Here is an 18,815-nt window from a genome sequence, read left to right on the forward strand (position 1 = left end):
TGCCCTCTAGAGCCCGCGAGCCACAGCTATTGAGCCCGTGTGCCACAACTACTGAAGCCCAAGTGCCCTAGAACCCGTGCTCTGCAACAAGAGAAGCCACCACGATGAGAAGCCTGCGCACCGCAACAAAGAGTAGCCCCCGCTCGCCGCAACTAGAGAAAGCCCATGCGCAGCAATGAAGACCCAACTCAGACAAAAATAAATAAATTAATTAATTAATTTTAAAAAAAGAAGCACATGCACCCAACGAAGAGTAGCCCCCGCTCGCTGCAACTAGAGAAGCCCGTGCGCAGCAGCGAAGACCCAACGCAGCCAAAAATAAATAAATAAATAAATAAATTTTTTTAAAAAAAACACCTCATGAGGACCCAGGAGGCTGGAGCTGGTTGAGCAGGGGCGAAATGGTGGGACATGAGGGCAGAGCAGTGGGAGGGACCAGATCATGTCAGGTTTGGGTCATACCATACGTCGTCACTTGTGACCTGATTATTCTTTCACTTAAAAATATATCACAGGCAGAGTTACAGGTTAGTAAATATAAACTTACAGCATCATTTTAACAATTGCATAGAATTCCATTGTATGGTGATCCTATGTTGGTTATTTAAGATACTTAAAATTTAAGTTATTCAGTTTTTTTTTGGTTAATATTGAGATAACCTGGTACATGCATCTTGTTCTACTGTTTCCTTAGGACAAATCCCTAAGGTAGAATTTGTGTCAAGGGGTATATACTTTTCAAGCACTTGGACACATCTGTCCAGAGTTGCCCTCCAGAAAGTGGAATCCGTTTTCACTCCCACAGACGTCTGTTTGAGTATCTGCTTCTCCATCCTCCTCCTGCCAATGATAGTGTCTCTTCAGCAGTTTCATGTTTGCCAGTCTGATAGGCGTAAAAATGATAATCTTAGTTCTTATTTTCACTTCTTTGATTCTAGGTAAGGTCGAAACATCTTTTCATATAAAGATAATAATAACAATCATAAATAGAATAATAATAGCAGCTAACATTTGTTGAATGCTTACTTGCATACCAGACACTTTTCTGAGCACATTTCACATAGTTTCTCATTTAATCCTCAAAACAGGTCTGTGAAGTAGGCACTGTTACCATCCCCATGTTACATTTGAGGAGCTCAGGCACAGAGGAGTGAAATAAATCGCCAGCGATATCACAGCTAGGAAGAGGCCAAGCCAGGGTTTGAGCTCAGTCTAGCCTGTACTTCTTAACCTCCACATTGTTGGCCATTTGTATTTTTTCTGTGAAGCACGTTCCTATTCCTTGCTCATTTTTCTTTTGGAGTTCCTTTTTTTCTTAATAATATGCAAGTGTTTTTTTATATAGTAAATAAAGCTTTTATTATTATAGCAGAGATTTTTCTCAGTGTGTCATTGTTCTTTCAACATTTAGGTTTTATTTTGCTGAAGTGAAAAGACTTGTATTTTCTATATAGCCCAATCTATTGACCTTTTTCCTTTATAGATTCTGCTTTTTGTATCATGCCTTCCCACCTGGTTATATTTCTAGGTGGGGAAATAAGCCAAAATATTTTTAGACTTATGTAGTATTTTGGATTAAACCTACCACTGCTTCTTTTTGTTAGCACAACTAATCTAGATTTTTTCAATCCTATTTTTACAGCATTTCTTTGTTTTTTTTAAATCTTTTCTGCCATTCTGGAAAATTCTCTGTAGACCATAAAGCACAAAAAGCATGAGATATTATGAAAAGGCAGCTCCTGACATTCGAAGCCCCAGTAGAAGCAGGTCAGGATAACAAGCAGTGTGTGACCCACGGAGCAGTTCATTCTCTTGGGCTGAGTCATCCTTCTGACCTCAGCGGAATCTTCATTGTCTGATATAGTTAAGCTTATACTTATTTCCATATTTACACACCCAGGAAACAAGACTTCATTCACCGACTTCAGACCATCACATTCCTACTACCTACTTAGCTGGATTTCCATAATCAGCCTTTTGAAAAGGTAACTCTAGCTGATCTGCTAGGTTATCCCTAGCCTGCCACGTCCCAGTGGGTTTGCTGTGGAGAGTGAGACACAGCAGCAGCATTCTTTTCAACCAGCCACACAGCATAGACAGCACCCACTGGGAGGCATGACCATCAGATTACCCCCGAGTGCAGAAACCCCACGAAAAGAGCACGCAGACACCTGACAGAGTGACATTCCCTTTCCTAAAAGGGTAGAAGCTCAGAACTAGAGTAACTCCCGGGATCCTTAAGTCAAATTAATTCCCCTCTAATGCTTAGATTTTTCCGCATGACCCCTAGCAAGTGTTGGTACACCTTCCACGTGAAAACCTCCAGTGATGAAGAAATCAGTTCTTCCCGAGACTGTTACGGGGAGTTCCGGTGATGACGGCGTTCTTCCTTATTTGACTGAGAATTTGTCCTGTTGCAGCCTCCTCCTGTTGGTCCTCGTTTTGTCCCCTGTCTTTCTGCGTCTGCGACTTTAAACTTTTTAAGATATGTTTTCTTTTTACAGTTAGTATGCAGTTAATGTTTGATTTAGATTCGTATTGAAGTATATCTTTCCTGTGGTTTGAAGAATTAATTAACACATCCAAGCCAACTTGGAAGCTGTCTTACCTTGTGGTGTCAGTATTGAGGCTTCTCCTCTACCGGGTCTTCCTAACGGATTAAAAGATGTGCTTATACTGGATCCTAAGATAAAATGAGGCAGTTGTGTCTCATCCTAAGAAAAGATGGGATTCTTAAGGGAGACTGCATTTTCATTTCATTTGAGAACTTTGGTTTTCATCACTCTTCCCCCTCGGCAGCTAAAGCAGTGGACGGGTACGTGAAGCCACAGATCAAGCAAGTGGTCCCTGAGTAAGTGTCCCGGGTCCAGCTCTGGTCTCCTGCTGCCTCTCTTCTCCTCTCACCCCCCCACCTGGCTCTCCTCACCCCTCACCGCCGCCCCTCCTGGGGAGGGAACTGGGCTTGGTCACCAGGGTGTTGGTACCCAGGGCCCCGCTCCTGCGGCCAGAGCCCCAGGCTCAGTGGGCACTCTGTCCTTCCGCACCTGAAAAAGACGCGAAGATGGCCCGTGAGCCCCTCCCCGCTAAGGCTATGCTCTGCTTCCTCTCGCAGGTTTGTGAGCGCCTCTGCGGACTCTGCCGGGGGCAGCGCCACCTACATGGACCAGGCCCCCTCCCCAGCCGTGTGCCCCCAGGCTCATTATAACATGTACCCACAGAAGTAGGTTGTGTTCTCCTGGGGCTCCGTGGGGAGGAACTGGGCACTTGGCCTCAGGCTGGGCACCCGGAGGGCTGGTGGGCAAGGAATCCAGAGCTCTTCTAGGTCTGAGACCACCCAGGCCAGGCCGGCCTCTGGCACATGCCCAGGTGGGAGGGAGAGATTCAACCAGTAGATGTTGGTAGTTTAGAGTGGAGTTGGGCAAATGTCACCTGCTCCCCTCTCTTAAAGTGGAGATTTTCTGGCTCTGTATAAGGACCAGGTGGGGTTTAGGTGTGTGCGGGCAACCAGTGTTAGGGGCAGGTAGACTGGGTATTTTAGTCCGAGTCACTCTGTCCAACCAGCTAGCAAAGGACTCTGCTCCAGGGTTCAGGTCAGAGTGCTGCTTTCCCGCGAGGCCTGGGCCGAGGGTACAGGTGGTCGGTCTTGAGCCGCTCACCTGGTGGGGTGCGGGGTGGTCTCTGCTGCCCCTCACTGGCCTCTGGCAACCTTTCCCTTCCCTAAACCTCTCCTCTTTCCCTCCCAAGCCCTGACCCCGTCATTGACAACGATGGGGACTTTGATCTGGACGACACGATGGACGTGGCACGGCGTGTGGAGGAGCTCTTAGGCCGACCTATGGACAATCAGTGGATCCCCCATGCACAGTCGTGACCCCCCGTGGCCACCGCCAGCTTCTTCATCCTCGCCGGAGGAGTTACTTTTGTGGATGTTTTAATTCCATGAATCGCTTCTCTTTGGAAACAATACTCATAATGTGAAGTGTTAATACTAGTTGTGACTTTAGTGTTTCTGTGCATGGTGGTACCAGTGAAGGGAATGTGAGTGTGTGGGTGTGGGTGTGTGTGTGTGTGAGATTGCACGTTGGGCTGTTTCTTCCCCTTGCTGTCCGGAGTTTAGCTGCAGCACTGGGGCCACAAACAGAGGCTGTGGTTGTTTTAACCTTGTGCAGAAAGGCAGTTAGTTCCATGAACCCTGGAACTTGGCCATGTGTTTTAAGGGTGGCTGAACTTTGACATGTGGCTGTTCAAGTGAGAGAAGGACAGAGGGAGGTGAAAGCACCTCGTGTCTGGTGAATCTTTGTCACTGCGTCTGCCAAGCCATTGATACATAAACATGATTGTCTCCACTTTTCTTCTGAAACGTAGAAGCTGCCTTTTCACAAAGAAAACCAGTCCTCCCTCCTTCCCTGTCCCCCAATTCCCGTTTTCCTCGGTAGGGATGGGAGAAGGGGGGACATACCAGCAATCGCTGGGGCAAGGGAAGACGTGGGTTTTCTGATGGGTAGTGGCTTTTTAAATAACCCGTAACCCATCTAAATGTTCTCTGCCTCTCCCGCTGACTCCCAGCCCCCATGGAGTTGCCGCCTAGTCCCTATGTGCGTACACATGTGCAGACACGTTTGATGAAGTAGAGGAAAGAAAAGAGAGTCACATAACTAGAGCTTACAGTGTTGATGTCCTTTGTGTCGTGGCCAGAGTGGACTGCCCAGCCCCGGCTCGCAGGCGCTGAGAACGTTGTCTTGTTACCCGGGAGTGGCCGTCCAGTCTGCCTGTCCTTCCTCTGTGCTGGTAGAGGCACAAGCGAGGCTTTCCAAAGGCTTATTGATAACGGCTTTTTGCAAAGGTTGAATGGTGTTTTTGTTTCCAAATTGGGACTTGTTTTTCCCTTCCCACCCTAATTTGACATCAGAATTCTTTCTTCCTGCGTCAGGTCCTGTGCCATTGAGACGCAGGTCACCTCTTTTCCCTTCACTGTTCGCACACAATGTCTTGGGGAGTGGGTGGCAGGAATGCGGGCTGAACCCAGGACCAGTGCGCTGCCACCCTGGTGCAGGGTGCTGGGTGTCGGCATTTGGTAATTTGGGGAAATGCAGTCAGCGAGTTTGCTGAGAAGTTTGCTTTGCAAAAACAAAGCAAAACCAAAAATCCTCGGCATAACCTTATCCAAAGTTTCTTCCGTGGCTTTACACCAGAAGGAAGGAATGGGCCATGGCAGGCAGGTGGGAAGAGGGGGAAGCAGGTATAACTTTGGGGTTAGGCCCGTGAGGTCACCCCCCGCCCCCCTCCAAAAGAAGGGCCTGACCACACCCAGGAGAGAATGGCCCTAAAAACATTATTTTTATACATGTGAGTAAATAAACATATTTTTTTTACAAAAATAACTTCTGAATTTATCAGCGTTTTGACGTTAAAGGAAAATATTCCTCTGTAGTAAATTATTTATTGAAAGAGGACTTTTTACAAGCTGCTCTTTGCCCTAGCTTGGTTTCATACACTGATTTATTTTTCTGTGCCGGGCAGTAGACCGTCTCTGCCTCTGAGGAGCAGGCTGACCCCTCCGTGGATGCCAGCACCGACGCAGGATGCTGCGAAGCCCCTTACGTCCCCTCAAGATTTGATTAAAATCCCCCCTGAGGATGGGAGTGTTGGGGAAAGATAGGAAGCCTAGCTGCTCCTGGACTCAAAGAGACCTCTCGTGTGCCCGACACCCGGCACCCTGAGTGCCGGCCCTGGTTGTCACAGCAGCCCTGGGGGGCAGGGATTGACCCACTTTCAGATGAGCAGTGGGCCTAGCCGCAGGCGTGCCAAGGGCAGAGATCTCACTGCATAGTTAGCGCTGGGGTTGGGGGGACGGGTTCCCACGAGAGTGGCTGCCCCGAGCCTGGGGTTCCCGCGCACGTCCAGTGGCTGAGCTGTCCTCCGTTCTCCTGAGGCTATGCCTGTAGATGGGAGAGATTTTTGACTGAAAGGTGCGCTTGCTATCTGCATATATCTTCTGTCTTCTCCCTGTTCTGCAAACCACAAGGAGAGGTGACGGCACGTCTTGACGGCCTCAGCCTCTCACTCGCTCCCAGACACACACATGCACGTCATCAAAATGTTTCAATGTGTGGTATGTGCAGGGCTTTGTAGGGGGTGGGAGGAAGACTAAAAGTGAATATAACTTAAAATGGAAACATACTTTTTATAATTTTTCTTTATAAAACTTCGTGAAATTATTTCAGATACAGATTTTAGTGTTGAGGCAGGTTAGTATATAGGCACCAAAAAAGTATTGTGTACAATTTGGGGCAGTCACAAAACTGTGTATTTTATGTTACAATAAATACTTCCTCTAAATGGACAATATTGAGTCCTGTTTTTATTTTTTTCCATCAGGTGGTGAGATAGAGTGGCTTTCATAGCAAAAAATTTGAAATCATCAGTGTGACTCTGAAAAGAGGAACTAGTTGGGCATTGGCTGCCTCAGAGTGTGTGTGTCACCAGCTTTGATGGCAAATGGGGGCATTTCTTACCTTCCTGTTCACATGAGGTTTTGAAAATTAGAATGATAGTCTTTTATCTCCTATTCCTGTTAGAAAGTTCATCCTTAAAATTCAGCACATTTAGAGTGCCTGCCCTGAGCCAGGCTTGTGTGTGGGATGAGAAATGATTCCTGCCCTCAAGAGGATTGCAGTCTGGGAATCCACGTGCCCTGGAGCCCGCGCCACAACTAGAGAGAGAAAACCCACATGCCACAATGAAGAGCCCATGCGCTGCAACAGAAGACCCCACATGCCTCAACGAAGATCCCGCGTGCCGCAACTGAGACCCAACGCAACCAAAAAGCTGGGAAAGACAGCTAACACAACCAATTATGATAAGATATTGGCTCCTGCTGCCTTAAACCTATCCCAAGGCCATTATCAGATACAAAAGAACAGACAGGAAGGGCACCGAACAGCTGAGCTGACTCTTAAAGAACAAATAGGGGGACTTCCCTGGCGGTCCAGTGGTTAGGACTCCGTGCTTCCACTGCAGGGGGCACAGGTTCGATCCCTGGTCTGGGGAACTAGGATCCTGCAGGCCGCAAGGTGTGGCCATTAAAAAAAAAAAAGAACAACAACAACAAAAAGAACAAATGGGGTTAAGAAAGGAAAAGGCATTCAGCCAGAGGCACTAGGCCAGGTAGAGGCCTGGAGAAGTAGGAAAGAAGGATGTGGGTGAAATAAAGGGTAACGTGTGGGTCTCAACTCCAGTGAGCATCAGAGTCTCCTGGAGGACTTGTTAAAGCACAGATTGCTGGGCCCCACCCCAGAGTTTCTGAGTCAGTAGGTCTAGGGGAGATCCCAAGAATTTGCATTTCTAACACGTTCCCAGGTGATGTTAGTGCAAGGACCATACTTTGAAAAGGACCGTGGTAGGTGATGAGGCCTAGTGTGCTGGGTGAAAGTTTAACTCACCTGAGCATGATGGTAAGTGATGAAACCTTTTAAGCAAGGGAATGATCAGATGTTCATTTTAAGAAATAATACGGTGACCCTGTGTAGGATGGATTGAAGGGAGGAAAAACATGAAGTCAGGGAGCAGCTAAGAGGCTATTTCAACAGTCCGGGTCAGAGGAGATGAGGGTCTAGACTAGGGTACCACAGCAGTGGCCTTGAGGCACAACTTGTAGACTTAGTGACCAATGTTGAGGGGTAGGGTTTTGCCCCAGAGGAAGAGGCAGGCTGTAAAACAGAGGGAAGTGATTTCATCTGCAAGAAAAGTTCAAGTTTAAATGTGCTCTCAAAAACTGAAGGTTGTGGTGAAAGGCAATTGGCAGGAGATTCACAGCTTCATTGGAGACATAGGCTAAACTGGACTGGCTAGTTTGCTAGAAATGGGGAAAGAGGGACTTCCCTGGTGGTCCAGTGGTAAAGAATCCGCCTTCCAATGCAGGGGACGCAGGTTCGATCCCTGGTGGGGAAACTTAAGATCCCACGTGCCGCAGGGCAACTAAGCCCGCATGCCACAAACTACAGAGCCCACGCGCCCTGGATCCTGCGCCACAACTAGAGAGAGAAAACCCTCACGCCACAACGACGAGCCCACGCGCTGCCACGGAAGATCCCACATGCCTCAACGAAGATCCCGAGTGCCGCAACTAAGACCCAACGCAACCAAAAAATTAAATAAATTTAAAAAGAAAAGAGGAAAGGAAGGAAGGGAGGGAGGGAGGAAGGAAGGAAGAAAAGAAAAGAAATGGGTAAAGATACAGCTGGGAGGGGGCTTCCCTCGTGGCGCAGTGGTTGAGAGTCTGCCTGCTAGTGCAGGGGACACGGGTTCGAGCCCTGGTCTGGGAGGATCCCACATGCCGCGGAGCAACTGGGCCCGTGAGCCACAACTACTGAGCCCGCGCGTCTGGAGCCCATGCTCCGCAACAAGAGGCCACGATAGTGAGAGGCCCGCGCACCGCGATGAAGAGTGGTCCCCGCTTGCCACAGCTGGAGGAAGCCCTCCAGAGGGCAGAGGACAAAGACCCAACACAGCCAAAATAAATAAATAAATAATAATTTTTTTAAAAAAGTTAAGATCATTAAGAGAAGGCCATTCTTTAAAAAAAAAAGATAACAGCTGGGAGGAACTCTCTCAGGGTCAGAAAAAATCTCAAATACTGACCTTTGAAACTATCCCTTCAAAGAAGCCTGAATTTGATTAGATCAATTTGTGGAGCCATTTATTCCCCAGGGCATTGTTGAAAAATATAGCAATCAGGCAACAACTAGTGTCGTTTAACAGCTGGGTGTGGTCAGGGAAAGAGACAAGGAGAGATCTGTGCAAATCACTGTCCTGCTAGGGTGACTGTGGGCATAACTGCCCCCTAAGTAGCAATATCAGAGGCTTCACACTGTGTGTGTGGGTGGGCAGTGGGGAGCAGATAAGAGTCACTAACATAATCCTGCCACTCACTAAACAAGGAAACTGGTTTACTTGGACAAGAAACAAGGAATTGCTAAACTGGTTTCCAAGGTGGCTGCACCATTTTACATGAGGGTTCTGACTTCTCTACATTCCTGCCAACACTTGTTATTTTCTGACCTTTTGATTATAGCCATCCTAGTGGAGTGTGACATGACTTGAGTCAGTTTTAAATTGCATTTCCCTGATGACTAATGGTGTCGAGCAGCTTCATCAGAAGCCCTGGAAAATTCACAAGTATTTGGAAATTAGACAATACAGTCCTACATAATGAAATGAAAAAGAAAAATGAAGTAGTCACACTTACCAATTTCAAAACTTACTACAAAGAAACAGTAATCAACAAAGTGTGGTACTGGCATAAGGATAGACCTATAGATAAGTGGAATAGAATTCAGAGTCTAGAAAGAAACCAATGTGTCTATGATCAACAAATTTTTGACAAGGGTGCCAAGACCATTCAATGGGAAAAGGATAGTCTTTTCAACAAATAGTGCTGGGACTACTGGATAGCCACGAGTGAAAGAATGAATTTGGAACCTTACCTTACATCATATATAAAAATTAAAAATGGATCAAACATCTAAACGTAAGAGCTAAAGCTATATAAAACTCTAAGGAGAAAACAGAGAGCTTCATGAGGTGGGATTTGGCAATGATTTCTTGGCCAAGACACCAGAAACACAGGGAGCAGAAGATAAATTGGACTTCATCAAAATAAACTTTTGGGAATTCCCTGGTGGTCCAGTGGTTAGGACTCAGTGCTTTCTTTGCAGGGGCCCAGGTTCAATCCCTGGTTGGGGAACTAAGGTCCTGCAAGCCGTGCCATGGTGCAGCCAAAAAAATAAAAAATAGAAAAACTTTTATGCTTCAAAAAACACTATTGGGCTTCCCTGGTGGTGCAGTGGTTGAGAATCTGCCTGCCAATGCAGGGGACACGGGTTCGAGCCCTGGTCTAGGAGGATCCCACATGCCGCAGAGCAACTAGGCCCGTGAGCCACAACTACCGAGCCTGCACGTCTGGAGCCTGTGCTCCGCAACAAGAGAGTCTGCGATAGTGAGAGGCCCGCGCACCGCGATGAAGAGGGGCCCCAACTTGCCGCAACTGGAGAAAGCCCTTGCACAGAAACGAGGACCCAACACAGCCAAAAATAAATATAAAAAATAAATTAATTAATTTTAAAAAAATGACACTATTAACAGAGTGAAAAAGCAACCCACAGAATGGGAGAAAATATTTGCAAATCGTATGTCTGATGGGGGTTAATAGCCAGAATATATAAAGAACTCCTCAACAACAACAACAAATTTTAAATGGGAACATGACATGAATAGACATTTTTCCAAAGAAGATATACAGGTGGACAGCAAGCACAGGAAAAGATGCTCAATCGTAAGGAAAGTGCAAATCAAAACCACAGTGAGATACCACTTCTCACCCATCAGGTCGGTTATTATAACAAACAAAAACAGGGACTTCCCTGGTGGTACAGTGGTAAAGAATCCACCTTCCAGTTCAGGGGCACGGGTTTGATTCCTGGTCGGGAAACTAAGATCCCACATGCTGCGGGGCAACTAAGTCTGCATCTCCATGAGAGAGCCCACGTGCCGCAAACTACAGAGCCCACTCGCCCTGGAGCCCGTGGGCCACAAGTAGAGAGAGAAAACCCGCATGCCACAACTAGAGAGAAGCCCACGTGCTGCAACGAAAGATCCCGCATGCTGCAACTAAGACCCGACACAGACAAAAAAATTAAGAAAATAAATCAAATAAATAAATATATTTTTTAAAGGCAGCCTTATTGAGCCATGTCAAAGGTTTAAAAAAAAACAAAACAAAACAGAAAACAGCAACTGTGGTAGGGGATGTGGAAAAATTGGAACCCTTGTACATTGAAGGCAGGCATGTAAAATAGTGCAGCTGCTGTGAAAACAGTATGGTGGTTCCTCAAAAAATTAAACATATGAATTACCATATGATCTAGCACTTCCCCTTCTGGGAATATACCCAAAAGAATTAAAAGCAGGGATTCAAACAGATATTTGTACACCCGTGTTCATAGCAGCATTATTCATAATAGCCAAAAGGTAAAAACAGAAAAGTCCATCAATGAATGAATGGATAAATGTGGTATATACATACAACGTATATTTCCTTCCTTAAAAAGGAAGGAAATTCTGACACATGCTACAACGTGGATGAATCTTGAAGACATTATGCTAGGTGAAATAAGACAGACACAAAAGGACAAATACGGTAATATTCCCCTTATATTAGGCACCTAGAGTAGTCAAATTCATAAAGACAGAAAATAGGATGGTGGTTGCCAAGGAATGGGGAGTTATTGTTTAATGAGTACAGAGTTTCAGTTTGGAAAGATGAAAAATTTTGGAGAGACATGATGGTGATGATTGCACAACAACGTGAATGTACCTAATGCCACTGAAGTGGATACCTAAATATGGTTAAAATGGTAACTCATGTATGTTTTACCACAATAAAAAATAGATCCAAAAAAATGGATCAGAGACCTAAATGTAAGAGCTAAGATTATAAAACTATTGGAAGAAAACATAAGGGTAAATCTTCATGACCTTGGATTTGACAATGAATTCTTAGATACAACACCGAAAGCACAAACAGCAAAAGAAAAAGTAGGTGGTTGGACTTCATCAGAACTAAAAATTTTGTGCTTCAAAGGACACTATCAAGAAAATGAAAAGATAACACAAAAGATGGGAGAAAATATTTGCAAATCATATATATCTGATAGGTGACTTGTATGTAAAATATATAAAGAACTCTTACAACTTAATAATAAAAAGACAAGTAGTCCAATTAAAAAATGGGTAAAGAAGCTGAAAAGACGTTTCTCCAAAAAAGTATACAGATGGTCAATAAACACATGAAAAGATGCTCGACATCATTGGTCATCAGGAAAATGCAAAAACTGACTCAGATCACTTCATACCCCACTAAGATGACTATAATCAAAAGGTCAGATAATAACAAGTGTTGACAAGGATGTAGAGAAACTAGAACCCTCATATCCTGGTGGTGGGAATGTAAAATGGTGACGCCACTTTGGAAACCAATTTAGCAGTTCCTTAAACAGTTAAACCGTTACTACACGACCCCGACATTCCACTCCATGGAACGCAGTGAATCCCTTGCCTTCCATTTTTATGCAAGAAAATATATGTCCACAGAAGAACTTGTACAAACATTCATAACAGCATTTTACATAATAGCCAAAGAGTGGAAATGACCCAAGTGTCCATCAACCAATGAATGGATCAATAAATGTGATACATCCATACGATGAAACATTATTTGGCGATAAAAAGGAATGAACTACTGGTACACAGTACCACATGGAAGAACCTTGAAAACATGCTAAGTGAAAGAAGCCAGACTCACAAGACCACATGTTATATGATTCCATTTACAATGAAATGTCCAGAATAGGCAAATGTATATATAGAGAGAGTAGATTTGTGGTTGCTTAGGGCTGGGGGCGGGGAGGTGGGAAGGGATTGGGAAGTGATAGCTAAAGGGTCTGGGATTGCTTCTGTGGTGATGAAAATGTTATAAAATTGACTGTTGGTGTTGCACATACCTATGAATATACTAGAGACCACTGAATTGTATACTTTAAGAGCTCAGCTGTGAGAAGAAGAGAGACTGCAAGACGGAGAGGCAGGTGAGAGTGAAGGGAAAGGTTTCAGTGTCTGAGAGCCTGGGTCAAGGGCACAGGTGGAGAGAGGGCTTAACCACGGACGGCAGAAGAACCTCATTCTGAGCACAGCTTCTCAAGCTTTTCAGTAGGATGGGGGAGCCGAGCTCCATCGGGCATCTTATTCCCAGTTGCAAAACTACCTCCTGCCATAAGGATGGGAGAAGTTTGTGTTTCCTTGGGATAAAGCCAATAAGCTAACACAGGTGGTGACCTCAATTACCAGGTAGTTATCTTGAGAACAGGAGTTAATGGGTTGTGTCTGCCTGGCTCTGGCTTTAAAAGGGAGTGAGATTCTCTTCTGTCTGCAGTCCCAGCAGATTGCCTGTGATGCGTCACACCCTGCTTTTGACGTTTATTCAATAACAAAAGTATTTTCTTCCTCTACTACCTTTGTGGAGACCAATTCTGGATTGGAAAAAATTTTTGCTTTTTAACAGTTCTCAAGTTTGCACCTGCTCCAGGATGGGGTGCACCCCACTCCCGGCTCAAGCTGTTACGAGTCTGAGGACCACGATACTCTGGCCCTAACTTCCCTCCACCTGCCAGCTTGGGCCAGCTCCCAGCACAGCGGCCCTTAGGCAACCTGCCCCTTTAAGAGCCCCCCCCTTCCCAGCTCCTCCCTCAGGCCCAGTGGCCGGATTTCCTGGTTCAGGCCCAGCCCTTTAAAGCTGTGGCTCTATCCTTCTGGCCGGCTGTGTACTGAGGCTGTACGGGAGCGCTGAGGGGGCCCTGGGTGCCAGGCAGAGGCACAAGTGGGCTGTGACAGGTGCATGTGGGCTTGTGGGGGGGGGGGGGGGACAGGATGCTGGGACAGGGTGAATCCTGGACAAAGCAGAGCCCCTCGGTGGTGGGCCAGACATGCCATCCGTTAAGTACCTGCTGTGTGCCAGGCACCATGCCATGCCTTTCCTGCACTTCCTGAGGGGTATTATTATTCCCATTTTACAGACTGGGGAAGGGAACGGAGCTCAGAGCAGCTGGCTGAGTTACCCAGGGCCAGACAGCTAACAAGGGGCAGAGCCAGGATCCAAACTCAGGTCAGTGTGGCCCCAAAGCCTTGATGTTCTCTCCCCCGCATCACCTGCCTGACAGGTTTAACTTGGCGGGGAGAGTTGGGGGGAGGAAGTGGGTTTTCCCCCCTCCCCCCAGTGCCAGTACTTGGAGGCCTTCCTCCTGCCAGGAGCTGCTTGGAGATGGTGCTGTTCCTCCTGCTGTTCCTCCTGCTGCTGCCGCTGGCCGTGCTCTGGCGGCGGCGGCCGTCCCAGGATGCCGGGCTGTCCTGGCTGGTCCGTCTCCAGCACCGTGTGGCATGGGGGGCCCTGTGCTGGGCAGCCGCCTGGCAGCGGAAGAGCCTAGCGCAGAGCACACTGCACGCGGGCCAGAGCCAGCAGCGGGCCCTGAGGCGGTGTCTGCAGGGAGCCCAGAGTCCCCGCTGCCCCCTCAGGGGAAGCACAGGTGTGTTTCCCAGGGTCTGGGGAGGTGGCCCCAAAGAGAAAGAAACCCCAGAGGACAGTCAGATTCCAGAACCTGAAGACCTCCCTTCCCCCTTCTACTGCCAACACAGAGGGACCTGACCCAGAGACCCTACCCAGGCCCGAGATTGTTCAAGATGCATTTTCCCATCCTGAGCCCTGACAGCCCCTCTTCCCCCAGGCCCATTCTGGGTTCCTTCCTCGAGGGCCTCACCAGTCTTACCTGAAACTCTTGGGAAACTCGGTGGCTTCACGAGGATTTTATGATGTCTTTGGGGCTACAGATATAGGCATCTTCCGGAATCATCTCCCTCTGACCAAGGCCAGCCAGCTCCAGGAGGAAGAAAGTGGAGGGCAGCTCTTGCCCCCTACCTCACACCAGTGCCGTGGGGAGGCCTCTCTGCAGGTAAACTGGGAAGTCTGGAGCCCAACCCCACCAGAGACCCCTAACTGCAGCCAAACCCTCCCATCAGGATGGGAAACAAACAAACAAAAAACCTGGGGCCTCAGGGTCTGGCTCAGGCCCAGGGCCAACAACACTGTCTCTTGTCTCCCTCCAGGCCACCTTGCTTGGTCTGGCAGCCCTAAAGAAGACCTGCCCAGAAGTGCTGGCTCCAGAAGGCACGGCCCGTGTGACCCCTTCCTCCCCTTGGCCCTACCCCCTCCCTTGGCCTTGGCATGCCCTGGGCCAGTTGGGCCCTGCTGGAACCAAGGACCCTAGGGCCCTGCTGCTGGAGGCACTGAGGTCCCCGGGGCTGCGGGCTCTGGAAGCTGGGACGGCGGTCGAGCTCCTAGACGTCTTCTTGGGCCTGGAGGCCGATGGCGAAGAGCTGGCTGAGGCAATAGCGGCTGGGAACCCAGGAGCATCTCTCCCCAGACGGGCAGCTGAGCTGCGGGAGGCCCTGGAGCAGGGACCCCGAGGACTGGCCCTTCGGCTCTGGCCAAAGCTTCAGGTGGTGGTGACTCTGGATGCAGGAGGCCAGGCTGAGGCTGTGGCTGCCCTGAGGGCCTTGTGGTGCCAAGGGCTGGCCTTCTTCTCACCTGCTTACGCTGCCTCTGGAGGTCAGCAAGACTCACGGGTAGTGAGGTGAGGGCAGGGGGCAGAGGTCACACAGCTAGCTGCCAAGTAGCAATCATCTCATCTAATCCTCGCCAACACCAGCAGCTCCATTTTACAGATGAAAAAACTGAGGCTCATAGAGGTTAAGAGACACACAGATTTACACCACACCAGCATTTAACCCCAGGTCCATCACCTCCAGAACCACCGCCTCTTCCCAATTAAGACCTTAGAGGCAGAGGGCTGAGCCTGGGAGAGCCAGGAAGGGTGGAGTGGGAGGGCAGCAGTGGGATCGATGTTCAGAGGATTGGGGACTGGGATCCAGGGTGAGGGGCTATCGCCCAGCAGAAAGCAATGGTACCACCAGATGAAGAAGCCGCTTGCTCCCCACAGGGGCGTTGGGCCTGAGTCTGTGGCCAGAGCAGCCCCATGGCCTGTACCTTCTGCCCCCTGGAGGCCCCTTTATTGAGCTGCTCCCACTCAAGGAAGGAACCCGGGAAGAGGCTGCCCCCACCGTCCTACTGGCCGAAGCCCAGAAGGGCAAGGAGTACGAACTGGTGCTGACCGACCACACCAGCCTCACCAGGTGACCACCTGGCTGCCCACCCCCAGGCCACTTCAGGCCCTCTGGAACCCTGCTGAAAGCCAGGGGCATGAGCTAATGGGCCTTTGGGCCTGACCTCACCCCGACTTCTACTCTATCAGGTGCCGCCTGGGTGACGTGGTCCAGGTGGTTGGTGCCTACAATCAGTGTCCGGTCGTCAGGTTCATCTGCAGGTAAGTGACCCCCTGGGTGGCTGAGAGATCATCCTTGTGCCCTGGGTTCCTCTTCCTCCTGCTTCCTCCTCCCCAGGCTGGGCCAGACCCTGAGTGTTCGAGGCGAAGACACTGGTGAGGACGTGTTCTCTGAGGCCTTGGGCCGGGCGGTGGGGCAGTGGCCAGGGGCCAGGCTGTTGGACCATGGCTGTGTGGAGAGCAGCATTCTGGGTAAGCTTCTCCACTGGCTCCTGCCTCCCGTCCTTGGCTTGACTGTCCCCCAACCCATACCCACCCTGCTGGGAGATCTCTAGGAAAGAGAAAAGAGTCAGCCTGCTTTGCTGCTCCTAACAAAAGTCCTTCCCCATACCTAACTCCCATCCCTCCTGCTGCCTCTACCCATTTTCTCTCCTTTTACCCCACTCCCTGCCAAGAAACTCCTTTCCTCCCCGCTGTGACCCTCGGAGTGGGGAAGAACAGGTGGGGGCAGTAGGCTTCGGCTTTGGATGCTGCCCTGTTCACAAAAGTACGTGTCCACGGTGGGGGGTTTGCCTACAGATTCCTCCGAGGGTTCTGCTCCCCACTATGAGGTGTTTGTGGCACTGAAGGGGCTAAGGAACTTGTCGGAGGAAAATCGAGACAAGGTACACGAGACAGGGACAGGATATGACTGCATGTCCCTTTCACTCTGCACGCCCCCAGGTGCTGTGGGCACAGGGGAGGGATGGGGAGGAGGGGTGTGGGGAGGAGGGGTGTGGGGAGGAGAACCTCCCTGGGGCTCTGGGAAGGGAGGGATGAGTCCCACAGACACACACGTATACACACGAAACTCCTACCCACGCATTCCCTGGACACAGCCGTGCGTGCCTCACCACACGCCACCCAGCCCCACACCAGCCTCACGCAGGCCGTTCTGTTTCCAGCTTGACCACTGCCTTCAGGAAGCCTCCGCTCGCTACAAGTCCCTGCGGTTCCGGGGCAGCGTGGGCCCTGCCCAAGTCCACCTGGTGGGGTGGGGGGCCTTCAGAGAACTGCGGGCAGCCCTCGCTGCCCGCCCCTCAGCCCCCTTCCCTCCTGAGATGCCCCGGGTCCTCAAGCACAGGTACCTGGCGCAGTACCTGCAGAGGAGGGTGGTGTCCTGAGCTGAGGCCTGCCCACTGCCCTGTTCACTGTCACGGGCTGCCTCGCTCTTTTCTCTGGGGCCCCTCTGGATGGGGAGCCATTGGCCAGGGTCTTCGAGTGTCAGCTGACGGTTGCCCATCAGAGCTGCTGGGCCTTAGGGAGGCCCGACCTAGTCTGTCAGTTCTGAGGAGTTGACTTCAGGGATAGAGCAGACACCAGCAGCGCCCCATCTGGAGCCCCCCGGCCCACCCTGGAGGACCCTGGGGTTCCAGCCCACGCTGACAGTGCCTGTGTCTCTCAGCCCGTGCACCAGGCAGGCTGGAAGTGTTGGGAGTTAATGCTCTCAGGAGTGACCCTCAGGCGGCAAGGAACAGGAATTGGTGATCACAGACCTCAGCTTCATCGTCCCTCAGTGGGACGACTCTGAAGTGTATTCTGGACTGTCTCCCTCCGAGGGTCACCACCAGTTGCCCACAGCGGTAACCCTCTCATTAATAAAGTTCTTCTTGGTTTTCCTTCTGTCCCTCCCGTCCCTACTCCCTTATGTGCTTTCTTGGATCGCCGCCCAAATAAACCTCTTGCACCCAGAATCGTGGCTTGGGGTCTGCTTCTGGGGAAACCAGTGGTCCCGTTCGCTCCGGTGCTGCTGCAGCCTGGGCTCCCCTCCCAGCTTCAGCTCTGGACACCGGGGCTTTCCCCACACTCCCCCTCCGGGCTGGGGCAGGCCCTGAGTGTGTGGGCCCGCAGAGCCCTCGGGGACCCCTACCACAGCCTAAGTCAACCCAGAAGACACAGAGCCCCTCGTCCTACCTCTCCCCATTCCCAGCTTTACCTAAATGCGGAGGTGCTGCTCCCCAACTCCCCTTGCCCTGGCTTAGCACGGGTCCCCTTCCTGGCCCAACATCCGCAGAGCACTTCCATGGGCAGGCCCTATACTGTAAATCATAAAGAATCAGAGCAGGAAGCAGCTCCAGAGACCATCTGGGTTAACCGTCCATCTCACCAGTGGGGAAACTGAGGCTTTGTGGGGTCGTGAGTTTTGCCCAAAGCCCCGCGGCTCCTCCTGAGTAACTCGGCACCTGATCCCAATCAGTTGCCAAGCCTCAGATTCTGCCTCTGAATTACCACTTCTAGATTCCATGCCCCACATCCAGGCCCCTGCCCCCTCCCACCTGGTCCCCACACCAGCCCACAACTCCTTCCTGCTAAAATCCTCCCACAGCCCCTCGGCCCCCATGAGATCAAGACCAATCAGCTTAGCCAATAAGACCCTTTGACCCACCCTGGCCTCACTTACCTGTCCAGTCACCTCTCTCTTGTAAGAGAAGAGATCTGTGGACCACACCTTACTTCCCGCGTGAACTAAGCACTGTCATGTCTAGGTCTTTGTCCCTTCTTCAGAATGCCTTCTCTCCTGACCTTACTTGATGAAACCCACTTTTCATGCAAGGCTTTTTCAGAGGCCTTTCTCCACTGAGCTAGCCTTTTGCTGGGTCACCTCCCCACCTGGACTTTGGAGCTCCTTGAAAACTGAGCTATATCCTATGCACACTGTCACTCCAGTGCCCAGAGCAGGACCTGGCATGGAACTGGTGCTCAGTAGACAGTGCCCTGGATAAGACTCCAGCCTAGAGATGGCATGTGTCCTTCACCCCACGGTGGCTCTCTCCCTGCTGATGGCGGGATGGGACTCCACCCCTCCCGTCCAGGCAGCCCAGCCAGGTA

The 18,815-nt window shown here is 50.0% G+C and overlaps 2 protein-coding genes across 5 annotated transcripts in view; both read left to right on the forward strand.

Moving 5' to 3' along the window:
• LOC103015198 (signal transducer and activator of transcription 5B) overlaps window positions 1–6,346 on the forward strand; it is a 70,579-nt gene extending 64,233 nt beyond the window's left edge. For all 3 annotated transcript variants that reach the window (XM_057535923.1, XM_057535922.1, XM_057535924.1), the window contains 3 exons: window positions 2,800–2,851; window positions 3,113–3,220; window positions 3,745–6,346. In XM_057535923.1, the coding sequence (XP_057391906.1) occupies window positions 2,800–2,851; window positions 3,113–3,220; window positions 3,745–3,871 (287 nt within the window). In that variant the 3' untranslated portion in view covers window positions 3,872–6,346. The remainder of the gene's footprint in view (window positions 1–2,799; window positions 2,852–3,112; window positions 3,221–3,744) is intronic.
• Window positions 6,347–13,340: 6,994 nt separating this feature from the next.
• GHDC (GH3 domain containing) lies at window positions 13,341–17,605 on the forward strand. 2 transcript variants are annotated; one of them, XM_007177677.2, is made up of 10 exons: window positions 13,341–13,446; window positions 13,629–13,717; window positions 13,861–14,135; window positions 14,437–14,558; window positions 14,713–15,214; window positions 15,606–15,798; window positions 15,918–15,989; window positions 16,066–16,199; window positions 16,527–16,612; window positions 16,892–17,605. In XM_007177677.2, exons 3-10 carry the CDS (start codon window positions 13,874–13,876, stop codon window positions 17,108–17,110), a joined length of 1,590 nt encoding a protein of 529 aa, XP_007177739.1. In that variant the 5' UTR covers window positions 13,341–13,446; window positions 13,629–13,717; window positions 13,861–13,873; the 3' UTR covers window positions 17,111–17,605. The 2 variants fall into 2 exon arrangements, with proteins under 2 accessions (XP_007177739.1, XP_007177860.1); XM_007177798.2 differs by lacking the exon at window positions 13,341–13,446 and having other exon boundaries at window positions 13,467–13,717; window positions 16,527–16,670; window positions 17,392–17,605.
• Window positions 17,606–18,815: the final 1,210 nt, after the last annotated feature.

This window comes from Balaenoptera acutorostrata, chromosome 20 (assembly GCF_949987535.1).
Source record: "Balaenoptera acutorostrata chromosome 20, mBalAcu1.1, whole genome shotgun sequence".
NCBI lineage: Eukaryota > Metazoa > Chordata > Mammalia > Artiodactyla > Balaenopteridae > Balaenoptera > Balaenoptera acutorostrata.

Excerpts from the sequence above, each read along its gene's own strand:
- GHDC (XM_007177677.2), top strand. The coding sequence starts at position 13,874 with ATGGTGCTGTTCCTCCTGCTGTTCCTCCTGCTGCTGCCGCTGGCCGTG. Across the intron at positions 14,136-14,436 it reads CCCCCTCAGGGGAAGCACAG|ATATAGGCATCTTCCGGAAT; the intron begins GTGTGTTTCCCA and ends TTGGGGCTACAG. Across the intron at positions 15,215-15,605 it reads TGCTTACGCTGCCTCTGGAG|GGGCGTTGGGCCTGAGTCTG; the intron begins GTCAGCAAGACT and ends TGCTCCCCACAG.